The following is a 20,122-nucleotide window of genomic DNA, read 5'->3' as shown; positions in this document are numbered from 1 at the left end:
AAAAAAAAAAAAAAAAAAAAGAGGTGTCATATGAACAAATGATGCAGTAACAGCAATATCCATGCACTTCAGCCTCACGCACCTCAACCTCAACAAAAACGCTGCAAGAGATAAGAACAACAAAAATGACAGAAAAGGCAAAAAATTTCCCTTCATTATGCTTCCAGGATTGCTTAGATATGCAGAGTGACATAGCCAGTCTTTCACGCAGCTGGTCGTTGTTCTTTTCGCCTTCAACATGATGTTCGCATTTCCGAGGCGTGTTGAAGCGGCTATCCAGCTTTGGCCGTGCAGCATCAGATCCCAGTGACACCATGTTCCTTTGGCTGCCACTGTTGAGTGGGAAGAGTATGGGTACTCTTGCCATGGTCGCTCTAATTATTTCCTTATAGTATCGCGTTTATTGTAAGCTTTTGTTTCTCTTCTTTTGCGTCATCCATAGTCTTTCAACACTGCTAGTCCTCTTCCCAATCTGTAGCAAGATCCTCTTCAACATGCCCAGTCGAGTGCACCCAGCCAACTCCGTTCACCAACCAAACACCACCAAGCCATGGATCACCAAAACCATCAACCCTCCCCAAGACCCTCACAGAACCCATCCAATCCCCAAATATGCTTCACGCATCTCCCACAAGCCAGCTAATAAAACACTCATCTTCATCCTCCCAACTTCAGATCCCCCACGACGTAATACATCAAACCCCTTCCCATGCCACACCAAGTGAAAACCATCGAACCCACCCCTACTTGATGCGCTGGCAAAACCATCCCGTCCATCCCACCAACTAAACCGCAACAAGACAAAAACACAACCAAAAGAATCCGAAACCCACCCCGGCCATCCATTCTGCTACCTGCTCTATTGTACTCTCTCCATCAAGTCCATCCAGTGCTTTGAGAAAGCTCACCCGTCGTCGGCTACCGTTCTCGACGGGTTACACTCGCACACTCACACACTCACACACTCGCCCTCACTCACTCACTCACGCCACGGTCCATGTACTCTCTCCCCCGGCTCTCCCGCCGTCCTCGTAGCCGCCAAATAAATCTGCAGTGACAAGAAAGCCATCACATCATAGAGCATGAAAACCTCATGTCCTGTAATGCAAACGCATGCAAATGCAAATGCGTTATTAAACAAGGCCGAAAAAAAAAGAAAAAAAAACACCTCTCTACGAAAGCCCAAAATCCAAACACACACAAGCAAAAACCCAGCCTCTACTGTACGTACAAAGTAAAGTCACCCAATCCAAATCACCAGGACAGGGAACGCGGCGCTTGTCAACCTGCACTGATGAGTTGGCCAACGCATCAAAGTGGTCCGTGTGTAGCCTCGAGATCCGTTTTCCCAGCCCACTCACCTCCCCAAGGTCTTGCACACACCAGATTTGCTCTCTCTCTCTTCTCTCTCACTCTCCGTCATTCTTCTCCTCTTTCCGTCTTCACTGACTTCTCTCTCTCTCTCTTTAATACTCGAACCGCTGCTTTCAACAACCTCTTCGCCATCCTCTCTTCTATTTTCTCGCCAGCCAACGGCTTCCATCACTCCCTTGGTGGTGACTTGTATCATCGTCCCCCACACCCAACCTCGTCTGAGCCCCGCGCAACCAGCCTCTGCCTGACCTTTCCTACCTTGGCTTCCAGGACCAAACAGCCGGGACTCTCCATGGACCTCGCTGCCTTTCTTTTTGCTCTATCCCAGGACTGTCTTCTCTTCACTTCTGCGGCATCTACATGCCTGCAACTCACCACTCTCTGACGGCTTTCTGAAAAGCCTCAGTTCTGCCGTCAGCCATCGACATCACCGGCTCCGTCCAGGCGGGCATCTTTCTGTTTCTTTTCTTTCGCTTTGCTTTGCACAATGCCAAATCATCATTCATATCTCATCGCCAGGATCGCTTGCTATACAAAGGCGCCTTGGATCCACGGGGGAACGTCGCGACTTATCCAAACCAAAGGAAATAGGGAAAGAGGGTAAATCGCACAAAAGAGCGCGGGCGAGTGCCCGCCTTGTTCCGAGCCCCGTCCCGTTTTCTATATCCCACGCTCGATGCCTCCGGATGCCGCCTTTACTTTCCATCCAATGCCAGGAGCCAAGAGGAGATTATGCAAAAGGGCCAGCCCCGGTTCAGAGCCACCACCAACAGAGAAAAAAAAAAAAAAGGAAAACAAAATGTTGCCATGTCGCCATCATCTTTCATGAGAGTTCGTGAGAGAGGAAATTTATATGCCAACTGCCGTCCGTCCGGAATATTTCGCCTCCATGCCGCATAGGTCAGGGGAGGTCATGGTTCGCTCAAACAAGTGCCCGGTCAAGTCGATCTCCGGCACCTCGAGGGCGGGGAGTTTCGGGGCGTTAAGAGATCAGTGGTCAGCGTTCGTCTCCGGCTTGGCCTCGTTCCCACGCATGGGTCGTGTGCTGCGGGCAGACAGTCTGGCAGCTGCTCAAGCCGTCTGCTTATTAGCAAATCTGGTAGACCTCATCGACCAGCCCACTTCACCAGGAACTGCACCACGGCGTCGAGGTTCGTCTCTTGTTTAGCACTGATGCCGTAGCAGCACACCTCACGGTTCTGGATGCTTTTCAGGTCCAGCTCGTCAATCAGCTCGTCCACCGACAGCTTCTCCGGGAGGTCGGACTTGTTGCCCAGAACGAGCAGCGGGATCCCGGCCAGCGATGGGTGAGCCATGAGCGAGTGAAGCTCCTCCTTGGCCTGGGGAATGAGCTCTACATCCGCAATGTCTACGATGAAGACGATGGCGTTCACACCGCGGCAATACCGCTCCCACATGGTGCGAAAACGCGGCTGCCCACCGATGTCCCAACACTTGAGTGTAACATGTCCCCGTTGCACACGCTTCATATTGAACCCGACCGTCGGAATCGAGCTACACAACGATGCGGTCAGTCACTGGGCCAGCCTCTTCAACAGATTCTCGGGGCTTGCCATGGCTCCCGAAGCAACACGGGAACACTCGACAACCACCGACCATGGCAGCAAGGCAAGGTAGAAGAGGGGGAAATTGTGCTTACTCAAGAGTGAACTCTCCACCCTGGGAGATCATCCCGACGACTCAGTCAGCCTAGAACCGAGGAGCAACATGTCAACAGGGAAACCTACAGCCAATACTCGCAGCAACGATGTCTTTCCAGCATTTTGCAGACCGACCATGGTCACTTCCATCTCCAGCGCCCTACGTCACCGGTCAGAATCCAGAGACAAGCACGCAAGGTTCAAGCGCAGAGCAGGCTCGCGTCCAAGAGACAGCCGTCACCTACGCACAGCAGCGCTACACCACCATGGCCCCCCGCTTCTGATACGAGTGGAGTAGGGCGACTCACCAAAACGTCCTCAGCAGCCAGTCGTACACCTTTCTGAATAGCCCAGCCATGTTGAAAATCGATATTCGGGGCGGCGGTCGGTGTTGGTACAAGGAGGGGGGAGAAGAGGGGAGGAAGAGAGGGACAGGGTAGACAGTATCAGCAGATGGCGTCGCGAAAATCGGTTCGGCGGTACGACCGGCGGTCAGACGCTGTCGATGTCTCAGGAAGTCGCGCAATAACGACGGTCGTTAACGGGATGATGCGACTGGCACCGCCAAACGAACGTTGCTGAGGGAGCTCGTGGAAAAATCTATCGGCTTGACAACGACGGCGCAAAGATCGTGCGGATGCGAAGCTTGAGGCCTGGCATGCGATAGGTCCGATGCGGCTGGACGGAGCAACAGCGTGGTCAGCGCTCTGTAGCTGTGGAAGCGAACAGGTCAGTTCGATGCCGAAGCTCGTCGTCAACTGCGCTTGGCGATGCGTAGGAAAGGGGGAACTTCGGAAGAGGAAAAAAAAAATTGTCAAGGAAAAAGAAAAGGGAAAGGGAAAGAGATGGGGCAAGATAGGGATGCGGAGAGAGCAAGACTGCTAGGTTGTTGCGCAACGGTTGGTTCAAGTGACATGAGGGCTTGAGGGAGACGAGCAGAATGAACCCCACCTGGGCCAGGATGGATGGTGGACGAGACAGAGCGGGCTGACGGGCGTCGAAGCACGACCTCTGGGGAAGCTGTGGCGGACTGGGAGAGCTAACCTAGGTGCCGCGAGCTCGTCTGGAATGCGAGGGAGCCCGTAGAGATGCGCAGACGATGCGTCGTCGATGCGTCGCGATGCGTAGAGGCCGAGAGATGCAGCGGCAAAATTTCCAAAGCGTCGAGCAGGGCGTAGGGCCTGGCGTACAGTAGGGATGGCGTATATCGTAGCCGCAGCTAGTACCTGTTGACGTAGGTCCAAAGCTGGCAACCTAGCAGCATCGAGACGGCAAGCTCCTCTGCTCCGCTATCTGGACGGCTAGTGGACCGGGGGGATTTGCTCACTGCAGCAGCAGGATGGCTCCAAAGAGGGAGAAGGGGAAAAGGCGAGAACAAGAGGGAAAAAAAAAAGCCACAGCCAACCAAAGCGCAGAGTGGCGGTTGCTGTGCCTCTGTTGCAGCGGCGCACCAGGACCGCTGTACCGTGCGTGCGCAACTTCGGGACGTCGTATGGAAGCGGGTATGCTGTGTTTGTCGAGTCACCAGACCTATGCTGCCAGTCGAGGTTAACCGCTGCCCTGTGCAGACTCTGCCGTTTCATTCGTTTGCGCAGACTTGGGCCGATCATGAGCCGGGGTTTGGCTCATCAGGATGCATAAGGGCACCCCGTATCTCGTGCAAGGAGGGCAATTACCCACTGTCTCAGATGGAGTGCTGGTAGCACTTGGTAGCACTTTGGTCGGGTACCGTGCTGTAGCTCTGCTCACAGAGGTTTAGCAGCCAGCGGCGGCTAATGCGAGGCAGCCCGGTGATGGAATCCTGGAGATTGATCCTCGTCTCGTCTCGTCTCGTGCTGGTGATTCTCAGGACTGACAGCCTGCAGGTGTGCTATGCCATTTCCAGCGCCTCTAGCGGCGGATTCCTGGAGCACAGCGCCTAGCACGTCTGGCAGCTGCAGTGCCTCTGTCCTGCAGTGTCGCTGCAGCCGGAGTCTTTGGCGGTGGTTTGCTGCCGCAGCCGACAGGAGGGGCGAGCAGACACGATGAATTCTGCGGGTGACGAGCAGGAGACGATGGAGGGAGACGAAGGCGTTGTGTTGTGGTGATGGCGAAATCTCGACAAGTTACAGGTAAGGATGGAGGACGAGGATGGGGATGAGGATGAGGAGGAGACGAGGGTCGATGGCGGGGTTGCAGAGAAGCGTCGACCTGCTGAGGACCTGCCGCTGCTAGCTTTGGCCGATAACGTCGATAGGCAGCGATTTTGTCCTCCTCCTCCGCAGCCCCGCTACTGGACCTCGAGCTCCATGCTGCGATAATGCGATATTGCGAAGCCTCCGACGCTTTGGATAAGGTACATCTATCGAGAGCACTGGGTACAGTATGTATCAAGTCCATCACGATCCTGGACCTGGTACAATTATTGCCTCGTATTGACATCCAATCCAACATCATTCAATACAAACATTGGCACCGACGCAAGGCATAACCATAACACAGCACAACGCCTCTGTCGCACACGAACCTGTCTTGCCCTGCCCTCACGAGCCTGTGCACTGTCCACGAGGCCCTGCTAGCCCTCTTTCGCCTTGCTGTGATGGCTGCATCCTGATCTGGTTGATCGGAGCTGCGTTGTCGACAAGACGGTGTTCCGATTCGTAATCCCTGCTTTATCACCCAGCACTCTCTCGACAGGTGCGGTCGTCGAATGCGAGGCTCCAGGCAAAAGTCCCGGCGGCATTGGAACCGAGAAGCCACACTCGGTTCTTATACCTCTGCAGGCCTGTTCTGAATCAGTGTAACAAACGCAAGCCAGGGTATGGTGAGTGACCAAGGTGGGCATATCTAAGCTACCGCAAGATGGCTGGTGCAAGAGCAATACCTGCATTGCCAGACTCCCCGAGACGGAAACCATTGATTGCATGTGCAACATGGATTGCTAAGCTCAATGTACAAAACAAGATGCGGAAAGATCAGGACCAAGGGGGCCGCTTTTGAGGGGAAGTTGAGCATTATTACGTCGAGCACCGCTTTCATGACACCTTGATATCTGCTAAATAAAGTGCCAGGCACACCAACCAACACTCACGGTCATCCGTCACATGCAGACCGGTACTTGACCGTGTCCGTCTTCGTCCTAGCACAAGGACATTGGCTCGGAATCAGACAAGAAGATGCATAAATCTTGCCAGACGAAGATGCTCTGAGGTCGAAATCAGATCCCAAGTATAGGGTATGAGTTTGTCCTAGGCGTCCGGTTAAAGGCAGCAAGGCCGGCAACCTTCAGCTTGGCATGCTACGCCGTTACGCTATACGGACCCAGCTTTGCATTGATATCATATGCTCACCCGAGCTGCATGTTACTGCACGGATGACTAACGTAGCCCTTTCGTGTCTGCATCCAATATCGGCTCATTGCGTCAATCCCATCTTAACAACAAGGCCCCCATCTCTACGAGAGGTCTCTTTGACATGGCTGTAATAAGGCTCGGCTGTCAGTGACCGTTCAAATACCAGTCTTGGCAGCACCAGCTCACATATAACCCCCCTCCCCCACGGCATTAACATGCTCTCTATCGTCGCTGTAAAGACGTCAAAGCATAGACTTTCTGTTGCCTTCGACAGTGGTTTTGACCATAGCGGTCTCAGCGTCTTCCTTTAAGACGGCGTTAGAGATCAAGACAAGTCTCCAAGTCTCCAATCTGCATAGCTATAGGATCATAGAGGTTAACATAAATTCTATCAGCACCGTACGAGCATCCCTTTCATCGCAGCTCCTATTGTCTCGCCTTGCTTCTGCCATTGAAATGCAACAGCACAGCGTGAAGCCACAGAAAAGGGAAACCAGCCACAAACGCCACCCCGAAGCCATACGAGTACAGCCATCACCCCGCCAAGCACGTTTCGGTGCCAGTGCTTATGTCACTGTCGATTAGCACTATCGATAGCACTATCTCATGTGACCCATTCTTATCAACTTTTTTTTTTCTTCCGTCCGATTGCGAGCTATCCGGTGCGAAGGAGTTTGCCGAACAGCCTCCAATCGCGACCCAATTCGAGCAGGCGCTTCATTAATTTCTACAGCACACAGAAGAAGCCGCCTGTCTCAATGTGTTGAGTCCCTTCATCCATACAATATTCTTACCTCTCTCCAATCCCGGCCTCCACCGTCAAGCGAAACCAGCGATCCCAAGCTTGACGCTTGCTCTCGACATCATGGCGCCCTCAGCCACGAGCACGGAATGGGACCACCAATTCCACACTCTGCGTCGCCAGGATCTCTTTCGCAATCCTCCGACCGATCACTCCGCGTATCCTGCTCTTCAGCTGGCAGTCAGCCCTCACATTGAGTCCTTCAACGCCATCTTCCGCAGCGATGGAAAGCCTGGCCTTCTCGCACACGGCCTGGCGGACATTGGCACAAAAGTTTTTCTCGATGGCAACGACCGCGCTGCGCCGGAAAGCAGAAACAAGCTTCACATCAGGATCAAGGAGGTCACTCTGCAGAAGCCGCAGGTGCCGCCATCCAACAAGCTGGCCCTGAACAGAGAAATCTACCCTGCCGAGTGCAGAGAGAGGCACGCCACATACAGGGGAAAGCTCTCCGCCACTTTCGAGTACAGCATCAATGGAGGTGATGCCATTGAGTTTACCAGAGAGCTGGGCCAGGTTCCCATCATGATCAAGGTTTGACGCGCCTGCAGTGCTCGACAGTTCTCCGAGGAGCCGTGCTCACCACTTGCAAACAGTCAAATAGGTGCCACCTCGAGGGCAATTCGCCCGCTCTGCTGGTCTCGCGCAAAGAAGAGTCCGAAGAGCTTGGTGGATACTTCATCGTCAACGGAAACGAAAAGATTATCCGTCTGCTGCAGGTGAACAAGCGAAACTTTCCGATGGCTATTAACCGTCCGAGCTTCACGAATCGAGGTGCAGGATACACCACATACGGTATCATTCTCCGATCAGTGCGACCCGATGAGACATCTCAGACCAACGTCCTGCACTATTTGAAGGACGGAAATGTGACGTTTCGATTTTCTTGGCGCAAGAACGAGTACCTGATTCCCGTCATAATGATCTTGAAGGCTCTGGTGGAGACCAACGACCGCGAAATCTTCGAGGGCCTCATTGGACCCATGGGCTCCAAAGCCGCTTCAAACACTTTCCTCACAGACCGAGTGGAACTCCTGCTGAGAACATACAAAGCCTACCGCCTCTACAGCAAGTCGGAAACTCGGGCTTATCTGGGCCAAAAGTTCAGAGTGGTCCTGGGCGTTCCGGAAACCATGTCCGACTACGAGGTGGGAACCGAATTCCTGCGAAGGATTGTCTGTGTGCACCTGGGCAACGTCGATGTCACAGAGAAGCAAGATCTGGACAAGTTTCACCTGGTCCTGTTCATGATCCGGAAGCTGTACGCCCTGGCCGCTGGCGAATGCGCTGTCGATAACCCTGATGCGATCCAGAACCAGGAGATTCTCCTCGGTGGATTCCTCTACGCGCAGATCCTGAAGGAGAGGCTGGATGAGTTCCTTGGAACAAGCGTTCGCGCCGCTATCCGAGACTATCTGAGAAGACACCCCGCGGTCAACTTTACGTCAGAAGAGTTTCGAAAGGAATTCCCAGGTGGCATCTTCAGAAAATCCAACGAAAACATTGCCAACGGCCTCGAGTACTTCCTGTCCACCGGCAACCTGGTCAGTGCCTCCGGTCTAGATCTCCAGCAGACAGCAGGCTTCACCGTGGTGGCAGAGAAGCTCAACTTTTTGCGTTTCATCAGCCACTTCCGAATGGTTCACCGTGGTGCCTTCTTCGCCCAGCTCAAGACGACTGCCGTGCGTAAGCTGCTGCCGGAGTCCTGGGGCTTCATGTGCCCTGTCCACACTCCCGATGGTTCTCCCTGCGGTTTGCTGAACCACTTTGCGCACAAGTGCAAGGTTATGACTGATTACGTCGACGTTTCCAGCATCCCTGCTCTGGTCGCCGAGCTAGGTGCTGTCGAGACATCGTCCGCATCTACTGACGAGAGCGTTGTCGTCATGCTGGATGGCAAGATCCTTGGTTGGTGCACTCCGAAGGAGTCTCTTCGCATTGGAGACTGTTTGAGATACTGGAAGGTCGAGGGCTCGCACAACGTACCTCTCATGCTTGAGGTTGGATACGTGCCTCCATCACACGGCGGCTCATACCCTGGTCTCTACCTGACATCCACCCCGTCTAGAATGGTCCGACCCGTCAAGTACCTGCCTCTGCAGAAAGAGGACTACGTCGGACCTCACGAGCAGCCTTACATGTCAATTGCCGTTGTTCCGCAGGAGATTGAGTCTGGCGTGTCAACGCACGTCGAGTTTGATCCGACCAACATGCTCTCTATTCTGGCCAACATGACCCCCTTTTCCGACTTCAACCAGTCCCCCCGAAACATGTACCAGTGCCAGATGGGTAAGCAAACCATGGGAACGCCCGGCACGGCCATTCGTCACCGGACAGACAACAAGTCGTACAGGATACAAACGGGCCAGACTCCCATTGTCCGCGCCCCTCTTCACAACACATACGGCTTCGACAACTTCCCCAACGGCATGAACGCCGTTGTTGCCGTCATCTCATACACCGGCTACGACATGGACGATGCTATGATCATCAACAAGTCTGCCCACGAGAGAGGCTTTGGCCATGGTACGGTGTACAAAACGAAGAAGATTACGCTCAAGGACGATTCGAGGACCAGGGCGGCCAAGAGCGTCGTCAAGATGTTTGGCTTCGCCCCCCACAGCTTCGTCAGCGCGTCGTACCAGGGCATGCTCGACGACGATGGCCTGCCGCACGTCGGCCGGATGGTCCAGGAAGGCGACGTCCTGTGCGCGTATCACACCGTAACCCCCGATTACAACGGGAACCTGGTCAACCTGGACGGCATCACGCACTACGAAAAGTACAAAGACTCGGAGATTGGCTTCATCGAAGAGGTGCGGCTGATCGGCGCCGAGTCGGGATCCGAGCCTCTGCAGACGATTTCCATCAAGATCCGCATACCTCGTTCTCCCGTCATCGGTGACAAGTTCTCATCCCGACACGGACAGAAGGGTGTCTTGTCACAAAAATGGCCGGCCGTGGACATGCCCTTTTCCGAAACGGGCATCCAGCCGGACGTCATCATCAACCCGCACGCTTTCCCGTCCCGAATGACAATTGGTATGTTTGTGGAGTCGCTGGCCGGAAAGGCTGGTGCTCTCCACGGACTGGCACAAGACTCTACCCCCTTCCGATTTGACGAGGAGAACACGGCAGCGGACTATTTCGGACACCAGCTCATGAAGGCCGGCTTCAACTACCACGGCAACGAGCCAATGTACTCTGGCATCACCGGAGAGGAACTCGGAGCCGACATCTACATCGGCGTTGTTTACTACCAGAGACTGCGTCACATGGTGAACGACAAGTACCAGGTGCGAACAACTGGTCCAGTGGTGCCCACAACAGGCCAGCCCATCAAGGGCAGAAAGCGAGGTGGTGGTATCCGCGTGGGTGAAATGGAGCGTGACGCCCTGTTGGCGCACGGCACAGCCTTCCTGCTGCAAGACAGACTTCTCAACTGCTCGGATTATACGCGATCATGGATCTGCCGTCGCTGCGGATCGTTCTTGTCCGTGCAGCCCGTGGTATCCCAGTTTGCGCCAGGAAAGAAGAAGGCGCCCAACATGGTTCGCTGCCGCAACTGTGCCGTCAAGCTCGACGACAGCGAGGGCATCGACCTGACGGAGATCCAGGGCGAGATCTGGGAGGATGGCCAGGGCAACTGCTGGGTCGGTGGCGACGAGACGACGCAGGTTGTGGTTCCTGGTGCGCTCAAGTTCTTGGACGTGGAGTTGGCGGCCATGGGCGTCAAGTTGAAGTACAGGATAGACAAGTCGGACGAGCCTCGCAAGGGGCCGATGAAGCCGCTGAAGCAGATCACGGCTGTTGCTTGATTTGGCTTGCGAGGAGGAGTGAGATTGTATTGGATGGGACTCAAAATGGGGTTGTATATACGTGAGGACGTTGGTTGCAATGGCTGTTAGATGCATATCTGGGCAATTTTATCAAGAATATTTATTGTTAGAGCAAGTCACGACCGTCATGCTGATAGAAGTGATGTCTTTTTTCAATGTCTGAGAGTCTCGTGGCCCAGTCTCGTCTCGACGCCACCAGGGGCTCACCTCCCGTGCAACCATAATGGACTCAGTCTCCTGCAGCTTCCCGTCCACTTACGCGGAGACGGATCAAGCGGCACCCTCTTCCTTAACCATTGAGCCCGTCATTTCATTTTAGACAAAGTATCTGTGTAACTACATCGTCATGCAAAATGAAACGCTCCAAGACGTCGTTCCGCCAGTCCTCCTCATTGCTGCTTAACCATAGCATACAGATCCAGCCCCTAAACGCGGCCACAAACCCCCCCGAGCTCTGCAGCCTTTTCCATCAGGCCACGCGAGAAGCAGAAGAAGAAGAAACTGGTGCTTTCACCTTTCCTGGTCTATTTGACGGGCCAAGACTGGGCCAAGCCGCTCGATTGGTAAGAGAATCGCCTCGTGATCGGCCGATACCGGGCTGGACAGCGCAATATCACGACCAGGCAAGAGAGACTCAGAAGCCGAAGAACGAGGCTTTGTTGGCCCAGGTGAGTCGAACCGCAGACTCACGTGGCTGGCTCGGGACCTGATGATGCGCATACTTACCAGAAGCTGGAGATACGGGACTCTTTGGCCGAAACTGTGGTACCTCGTCCTTGGCGAAGGTGGTGGTGAGGCCTGCCTTCCTCCTCTTATCAGCGTCTACCCAACATTTTCCCCCTCTCGTGAATTTCTATTCTTTCTTCTCCCATCTTCTGTCACCTGTCTCTCTTTGCTTCTCTTCCGACAAGTGGCGGCTTCTGCACCTTTTGCCGAACTGGACGTCATTGACCCAATACTCTCTTTTGGACCCTCCTCTTGCCGTGTTCCTGGAGGGCGTTCGCACAGCTCTGCATCGTCTGTTTGCGATCTTTTAGCACGAGGCGCCAGCATTCATTGATACTCTTCTTTGTCACTTTGCCAACCAGCATCTCTCTCATTCTCTCCATCCACTATCCGATCATTGTGGCCTACTGGCCTTCTCGAAACAAGACTTGCGCTCAGGCGCGCCGTACCCGACAGCCGCTGTACAATTGGATCTGCTCTGCAGAACGACAAACCGAGGCACAACAATGGACTGGCTCACTCGCCTCGCTTGGATCCTGAACTTGGTCGTGCTTCTGGTGTCTGCCCGGGACTATGACTTTGGCGTCGACGTCATCTCCCTCACTCGTCGACAGGACCCCAACGCGCCCATCGTCGTCGGCCGCCTGCCGTCGGCCTCCAACGGGAGCACGCCCCTTAGACTCGAGATACGCAACGTCAAGGCAGACAAGTACCGGTGGGATCTGTACATTCTGGCGCTGAGTATGTTTCAGGCAGTCAGTCAGGACGACCCCCTGTCGTATTACCAGGTGGCCGGTGAGTGAGATGCGAAGACGACTCGGCTTTGCCTCATCCATCTGATGGGTTTCTGAACCTAGGGATACACGGCGTGCCCTTTGTGACGTGGAATGGGGTTGGACCAGCAGCGGGAGCGAGCCAGTCAGGTTACTGTCCGCATAGTTCAGTCTTGTTTCCAACGTGGCACCGCCCATATCTAGCCTTGTACGAGGTGAGCCTTTCTGGCATCCAGACAGTCGGTGCCGGCACAGGCCGCACGCACGTTTTGTGGACAAGAGGATGACTTTGTTTCCCAGCAAGAGCTGCACAAGCTTGCCGGCGCAATTGCCGACATGTTCTCCAACGCCACTGAACGCTCCCTCTACAAGCAAGCTGCCTCGGACTTTCGCATACCATACTGGGACTGGGCATCGCCTGCCCCTGAGGGCCAAAGCCACTTCCCGGACGTCTTTTGGAACTCTACCATGATTCAATACGGCCCCAATGGCGTCCAGGTGATTCGTAACCCGCTGTACTCTTACTCTTTTCATCCGCTAGATGGAGATGCACTCATCTGGCCACCGGTACGTATGACGGAGGGCAGGATACATCCATCTGTTGACAGCTCATAGTTGCGAAGCTGGAACGAGACGAAACGAGCTCCAAATACAGAAATCAGTCAAGTCGAGCCGCCTTCGATGAACGACCAAGTGAGCGCGGCCTTGCTTGCCAGGTTGCCCGAGATACAGCAGCGACTATACATACTCTTCTCCAGTTATCACGAGTTTGACTCGTTCAGCAACAAGAATTATGCCTCTTTGCAGAATCTCAGCCATCTGGACTCCATTGAGGCCGTCCACGACGTTATTCACATCTATGGCGGATCCAGGGGCCACATGACTTACGTTCCTCTGTCATCTTTCGATCCGCTCTTCTTCCTGCACCACGCCATGACGGACAGGCTGATATCGATGTGGCAGCTTCTCAATCCCTCGGCCTGGATGACGCCACAAATCTCGGGAGAGACTACATATACTGCTTTGAAAGGAACCATGCAAAACTCCAGCACTCCACTTACGCCATTCATGTCCTCAGCAGACGGCACTTTCTGGGACTCTGACATGTCCCGAACCACGGAAGTGTTTGGCTACGCGTATGGAGACACATCATATTTGCCCGGCCACTCGGAAAGCCCGCGGAACAAGCTGATCCGGAAGATCAACAGATGGCTTGGCCAGAATAGCCCGGCCATGGTTCGAATCAAGAGCCAAGCACAGCAGCGGAGGCCCAGCGGCGTATGGAAGGGCAGTGCAGGCGTCAAAGGATCTCAGCCCAGCCTCAAGGTAGACGCAAGTGATGTTGCGGACGACCATTATACGGAGTGGATTGCAAATGTACATGTCAACCACGGAGCTTTGGATGGATCATTCAGCATATACTTGTTCGCCGGCAAGCCGCCAGACGACGTCGGCACCTGGGCATTTGCTCCGAATCTCATGGGATCAGTGGGCATCTTTACCATGAGCGGCATGGGTGGCCATCAATCAAAGATGTCGGGAACCGTGCCGTTGACCATGGCCTTGATGAGACTGGCTGACCTGGGAGCCATCCGCGATATCGAAGCAAACTCAGTGGTAGCATTTCTGCAAAGCAGGCTACACTTTCGCGTTGCCAGCATCGATAACAAAGAAGTCGACCCAAGTCTCGTCGCCGGGCTCTTCATTGGGATCAGCAGCACCAGGGTAAAGCTGCCCAAGAGTGAGTCTGAGTTCCCTGAATGGGGTCAGCCGATGCTAAGGTCGGTATTGTGGGAGTAGACGGGTCAGATGAAGCTGTAGTACGAGTGTTGGTGGTAACGTAGAGGGTATTTTTGGGAGCCTATCATGGCGTCGGCGATTTCTCTCGTGGTGATTCTACCACCGGTAATGTACGTAATTTCTTGTGAGTTTGACCCTGAGAATTCAGTTTTTAAAAAGAATATATGATACTTTGATGAATCTCCATGTGTTGCAATATCGTACAGGGCCTGACAGGAGTCCTCCCAAGGAGGCCAGGGGAGGGGGTAGCATTCGGCTTACGGCCGGCCGGCAGGCATTTGCCACGGCGCCGCATCGAGTCAGTAGGAATCGATCACATCATGCTTGTCACGCCGAGCCTGAGAAGATGTGCATGGCAAGTGGTGCGGCGCGGCAACACGGTTCCCCGGCTTAATGGAGGTCGAGGGTGGCGAGAATGGTCTCTTGGGACATGCGGGGTGCCTATCAGGAAGCGTCTTGATGAGGGGAGGGTTTGATTGATGTATGATGACCCAGACAGGTTGCCCTAACGAAATCTGTCGGTGTTGCTCTTTTGTGTGTGTGTATATTTATGGTGGGAAGGGAGATGGGGGGCTTGTGTTGTTGGAATGGAATGTGTCTGTGCCTGTGAGTGTATGGTGTATGAGTTTGTTGGTCTTGTATGGATGGGGGAGGGGGGGACTCAAAGGTTGGATGAGTGAGTGCGGAGTAAGTGAGTTAAAGTGAGGATGAGAGACCTGGAATGGAATGAATGGGTGGAATGTGGTTGATGAGGGCGTGACGCAGCCGATATGCGGATGTGTTTTTTCGGATTGTTTGAATGATGGGGAGTTTCGGGGTTCATGGATGTTTGAAGAGGATGAGGGGAAGCTGGAATGAGAGGGGGGGGGTTGGAATGGTTTGTGGACGGTGAGATGATTTGAGGGTTGGGATGGTTGGGATGAGTGGCAGCACTTGATGTTGCCAGTTTTGATGGTGTTTGGGTCTGTCTGGTTTCACGTCTATACTATCTGTTGTATGCAGATTTGGTGAGATTGAACGTGCAGATGGGAAAGCCGCAAGCTTCAATGCATACATGCCTTTGAGCAGGCCACGTCGCTACACATACAAGTAGTGACACCACACCATATATGTCACTCACACTCCTGTTTATGAGTTGTAGGGCTAATGCAACGATGCAGATATTCTGGGGGGCTTTTCGCAGTTTCTCTCCGTCTTGTCGTTGCCCATTGGTTGCTGGTCTACATAGCTTCTTCCTTACTTGCCTTTTTTTTTTTTCTCTCTTTTCTTTTCCCTCCCCTGCGGCTCCATAGGAGATGCTCTGATATGTCCTTGTTGCATCAATAGCTTCCCAGCTGTAAGCTTGGGCCCCGCACCGTTTCGGGGTCTCGGGCTGGAAGATGGGTCAAGGGAAGCTGTTCCGTTTCGTTTGTTTATTTAGTCCTTTTTTTCCCCCCCCCAAATCACGATCCATAATGTTTGTTGTTCAATTGCGGCTGATGGAGGGTCCGCGGGTCCTGTTTAAACGAAGAGGAAAGGGACCGCGGGACTGCTCTTTTGTGTGTATGGAGGTGGGAGCTCTTTTGTGTGCCGTTATTTTGGGGGATTCTTGTGCGCGGCTGAATTGGGCATCAAGGTGNAAAAAAAAAAAAAAAAAAAAAAAAAAAAAAAAAAAAAAAAAAAAATTGAAGAGATCAAGGAGGGAAGTGAGTTATGCCGTGCGTGCAGAGCGAAGTAAAGCATCCCGAAATCGTTTAGCACGTGGGAGACGGAGTAGAGGTGAGCGGATAGAAGGAGGGATTCGGAGTCCGATGAAGTGCGAGATGTTCCGCTAAGACTTGTTTGGTAGAAGGATCATGATGCGGACTCGTTGATGGCGAACTGCAGAAGAGACTAAAGAAAGCCAAGCGAGGAAAAGGATTATGATACAAAGGCTGTGCGGATTGATGCGGCTGATGAGAAGCAGGAAGTATACCCCAGGCGCACACGCACGGAGCGCTCTCCGGGGTTGTCGTCACTGTCATCGGCTTATTACTAGAAGGTCTCGCTAATACACCGACACTTGAAGGGAGGAAGACAGAGAAAGAGAAAGCGACGGCAGCATGGCTCGTATGGATTGGAGGACATGGTAAGATGATTGATTGGTTTACTAGAGACACTTCACTTGTGGTGCATGCAGTGCGAGGACACATCGAGGTGGAAGACGTCAGAAGCCGAACATGCTCGTTTGGACATCGGCGCCGCCGGGCCATGGGCAAGGGAAGCAATTCTTTCTTGCGAAATCCTCGAGAAGGGGGGCCAAAAAAGCCGTGATGCAAAGGACAATCTGGAATCGAGCAAGGGTCGACGACCAACAAACACGCAGCAGCAGAGTAGTAGTAGTCAGATCGGGGGAACCAGCCTCTCGGGACCTGGCGGGAGGGCGGGAAGAATCAAGATAGATTCGGGTGTTGGTCGAAAGGAAAGAAAAGAAACGAAAAGAGGGCTGATTTTTTTTGTTGTTGGTTGATGGGGGTGGAAGGGGGTATATCGGACGGAAGAGCCGCGGGAGTTCTGTTAGTTGGGTCGTAGAGCAGAGTTGCAGTGATGCTGAGCTGGGGAATTTGGGGATTCGGGAATTGGGGGGGAGGTGGAAGGGGACCGGGGATGGCCGAAAGGGGAGGGTGATGGAACATGTTTGGTGGCACTGCTTTTTACGGCTTGTTCATTTTTGTTCTGGGCACTTGATATGCCATGGAGGACCGGTAGAATGACGAGATATTGTCTCAAGCACATGAAGCAGATGCATGTGGCAAGGCGAGGTCTGATGGACACCAAAGAGCATGCTTCATGCACTCCGTACTTCGGTTCTGCGCAGCATGATTGAGCGTTTTCCCTTGCGCTACTTCGTCATGTTCATCACAACCCTGTCCGCCTACATTTGGCCTCTCTTCCCTCCCCCTTCCCGTCCGAATGCTTTACCAACAAAGCCAACCAACAAAGAAGAGAGCAGGGATGGGAGCCCCTCGATCCCGTCGCGTGTCGGCGTACCATTCATTCAATGGCGGGTAACTCTTGCGTCTGCGTCTGCGTCGTCTCTATGTACTCCCCCCTGGTCGACGACCCCTGTCTGAGCCTTGCCACAGCAAAATGCAATGTAACGGAACAGATGCCCTTTTCTCTTGTCCTTCCTTGTTCCCTGTTTCGACTAGTAATACTTACATGTGGCCGGCGGGCCGGGCTTGCAGGACAAAGCTAGTTGGGAACAAGCATTCTGGCCGAATCTTGCGCGCTTTCTTTCTTTCTCATGTTTCGCTGGAGTTTGTTCATTTGCGGCTTCTCAGCTTCGTGGGGTTCACATCAGAATTACAGAGTACTTTTTACGAAATAATACCCGCCTCTGTTTCCCGTTGTGACTGTCTCTCATATCCCTTCCATCAGGCCATGGCAGGACCATAAGTCTCGCCCTGCCAACAAGACAAGACATGAGACATGACAAGGCAGACACGCACACATCATACGGACATGTGAAACACATTAACACGGGAAAAAAGAGAGACACAAAAGCTCCAAGATTGCTCCGGGGCCGCGAATCATGTATGGGTAGGTCCGGATTACCGCTGAAGTCTTTGTGCCGACGCCCCGTCCTGGCTTGCACGAAGACAAAAGGCGGAAGAGAGAAGGAAAAGGTGATCGGGATGCCCAACTTGTGGTGCTTTTAGGTGCTGATGTTGAGCGGGGACGAAAACGCGAAGCGCATCTGATAAGCAAAGAAAGAGCTTGAGAAGAATTGCAACGTGGATTCGAACGCGGACTTTGGATTAGTAGGGACTACAGCGGTTCTCACAGTTCTGACTAGTCAAGGGGGAGGAAGAGAAAACGAGGTGCTAATACGAAACGGTATGTAGGAAAGAGTTGGACTCTCCACCGTCATCGGAAATACGCAACGCAAAAGGGTATAGAGCGGAATCCTGCACAGAAGCATTTCCGAACGAGGAGCTGAACGAAGCCAAAAGGTAAGAAAATACCACGTGCAGGGGTTTGTCAAGAAAAAAAAAAAAAGGCCAGAAAGGCGTTCCCGTACGGAGTAATTCAAGGTGTGGTGGACTCGATGGATCGAGGAGGGGAGGGTCCAAGAGCGTTTGGGCAGCTCCGGGGACGGGAAAACGCGATAAGAAAGGGTGGAAAGTCCACGGACTTTCGTTTTCAAGTTGTGTGCTGTCGCTGTCGCTCTTGTTTTTGTCCGTTCAGCTGCGGTTCTTTTGTTTACTGATCACCCTGGGAAAGTTGAAGCAAGCAAGGGTGTGTGATTTCTGGATCGAAATTGCTGCCTTTCCGGAGCCTGTGCTGGCTTTGCACGCTGGTGACGTAGCGAACGTGAACCGTTGACCAAGGTGGAGAGGTTTATCATGAGTCTTCACAGTAACTTGTCCATCTTCCTCTTCTCCTGGCGATCCGCTTGTGTGTTGATAACGGCTCGTTGAATGCTTGTCGGTCCGCAGCTCAACTCAGCAAGAGCAACAGATCACGACAATCTTCATCCAAATCGTACACATGCCTACTTCCTCTTAGTCTAACATTTGTTAGTCTCGTTCATACTGTACGTACAGTAGTAGTGTCGTGGAAATGGTCATCTGCCCAGCGAAACTTCACTGAACCCCTGCAGCCGTGCTTTTAGTGCTCTGGAGCCAGTTCCGTCTCTTGAGCATCCGCAGAAAAGGATCGACCCTTTGAGCGCTGAGACAAGCGAGCTTCACGGCATGAACGATTGCAGATGATTATGAAGATGCCTTTTTTTCTCTTCCTTGAACGTTGAACGCTTTCAGCTGTATCGTGCTTGGGTTTGACTCGCAGACGTTTATGCTTCTGACAAGCTTCCATCACGGCACAGGCAGCAAGATTATACGACTCCATCATACCCGGATGCTACATACCTTGCCCTTCAGCCCCCCGATAGAACAAGCCTCTCATCCAGCCGTACCCACGACGTCCTCCCCTGTCAAGCCTAGTCGTTATAGCACGATCACGACCACGACCCATCCTCTTGGTAGTTCTTCTAGTGGTAATCTTAGTCCGGCCGAAAGCCCTGTAACACGGCCCTGGCGCAGTTATTAGCGGCCTTTGCCTCCCTCTTTCTCATGCTAGCCAAGAGAGTCTTTTTCTCTTTTCCATCCCGTCTCTCCTCACGTTTTCCACCAACAAAGGAACTTGCAACTGTATCTTGACCCCATCCGTTCGTCCACTCGTACTCGTACTTGCGGTATCTGTACACGGTCTACGGGCATCAACATGCTTCCGAGACTCCGGACCTCTCGCGCCCCAAGACGGGGGTTTGCTAGATCGAGATGCCTCCACGGCCTCTCGTACGGAGTAACATTCAACACGACCGCTCCGTCAACTCCGTGCTCAGCTACATGAATGCATGCACTCCCACGTGCTGGACCTGCGCTGTTGCAAGTGACTTGTATGGGTACGGTACGGCACCGCCTGGGCCAGCGTCGCACTCCATGGCCGTGGCACCCCGTTGAGGAACCGTGCGGCTACACAGGGGGGAGGGAACCAGGACCTGCATGGTAATTCTACATGTTGCCTGGACCATGAACGCGCCTTTGCATGAACGGGAAGTTCCGCTGTACCAAGCTCTTGCAGTCGTAACGATGATCAAGTCGACTTACAAGCAGATGCTCGGCCGCGCAACATCATCATCTGCAGCGAGGCTCAGCACTCCCTCCCTCCTGCATGAGTTCATCTTGGCAAACGTACCGCCCACTATCCGAACAGGCCTCCCCCTATGAAGCCCTCTCGGTAGGTAGTACAGTACACACGCATCCAGCGCCAAGTGCGCGCCCTCAGGCCC

At 53.4% G+C, this 20,122-nt stretch overlaps 6 protein-coding genes across 6 annotated transcripts; 4 read left to right on the top strand and 2 right to left on the bottom strand.

The window, feature by feature from the left end:
* Window positions 1-1,294: 1,294 nt before the first annotated feature.
* Window positions 1,295-1,759, top strand: CCMA1212_007412 (uncharacterized protein; the record flags this gene model as incomplete). Its single annotated transcript, XM_073704581.1, has 1 exon — window positions 1,295-1,759. One exon carries the CDS (start codon window positions 1,295-1,297, stop codon window positions 1,757-1,759), a length of 465 nt encoding a protein of 154 aa, XP_073557238.1.
* Window positions 1,760-2,480: 721 nt separating this feature from the next.
* CCMA1212_007411 (ADP-ribosylation factor-like protein) lies at window positions 2,481-3,393 on the bottom strand (the record flags this gene model as incomplete). The annotated part of the gene is made up of 4 exons (XM_073704580.1): window positions 2,481-2,889; window positions 3,035-3,054; window positions 3,123-3,195; window positions 3,344-3,393. The coding sequence occupies 4 exons, from the start codon at window positions 3,391-3,393 to the stop codon at window positions 2,481-2,483; spliced, it is 552 nt and encodes a 183-aa protein (XP_073557240.1).
* Window positions 3,394-3,481: 88 nt separating this feature from the next.
* CCMA1212_007409 (uncharacterized protein) lies at window positions 3,482-5,414 on the bottom strand (the record flags this gene model as incomplete). Its single annotated transcript, XM_073704579.1, has 4 exons — window positions 3,482-3,742; window positions 4,028-4,261; window positions 4,765-4,886; window positions 4,949-5,414. 4 exons carry the CDS (start codon window positions 5,412-5,414, stop codon window positions 3,482-3,484), a joined length of 1,083 nt encoding a protein of 360 aa, XP_073556968.1.
* A 1,786-nt stretch (window positions 5,415-7,200) lies between these two features.
* CCMA1212_007408 (uncharacterized protein) lies at window positions 7,201-10,987 on the top strand (the record flags this gene model as incomplete). The annotated part of the gene is made up of 2 exons (XM_073704578.1): window positions 7,201-7,703; window positions 7,766-10,987. The coding sequence occupies exons 1-2, from the start codon at window positions 7,233-7,235 to the stop codon at window positions 10,985-10,987; spliced, it is 3,693 nt and encodes a 1,230-aa protein (XP_073556969.1). The 5' UTR covers window positions 7,201-7,232.
* A 374-nt stretch (window positions 10,988-11,361) lies between these two features.
* On the top strand, window positions 11,362-11,718 carry CCMA1212_007407 (uncharacterized protein; the record flags this gene model as incomplete). The annotated part of the gene is made up of 1 exon (XM_073704577.1): window positions 11,362-11,718. The coding sequence occupies one exon, from the start codon at window positions 11,362-11,364 to the stop codon at window positions 11,716-11,718; it is 357 nt and encodes a 118-aa protein (XP_073557080.1).
* A 522-nt stretch (window positions 11,719-12,240) lies between these two features.
* CCMA1212_007406 (Tyrosinase) lies at window positions 12,241-14,307 on the top strand (the record flags this gene model as incomplete). The annotated part of the gene is made up of 3 exons (XM_073704576.1): window positions 12,241-12,533; window positions 12,744-13,074; window positions 13,123-14,307. 3 exons carry the CDS (start codon window positions 12,241-12,243, stop codon window positions 14,305-14,307), a joined length of 1,809 nt encoding a protein of 602 aa, XP_073557081.1.
* Between the last annotated feature and the right edge of the window lie 5,815 nt (window positions 14,308-20,122).

The sequence above is a fragment of the Trichoderma ghanense genome, assembly GCF_004382785.1.
Source record: "Trichoderma ghanense strain CCMA-1212 chromosome Unknown scaffold_9, whole genome shotgun sequence".
NCBI lineage: Eukaryota > Fungi > Ascomycota > Sordariomycetes > Hypocreales > Hypocreaceae > Trichoderma > Trichoderma ghanense.
Note: the sequence above shows the minus strand (reverse complement) of the source record. Positions and strands in the feature narration are given on the sequence as shown.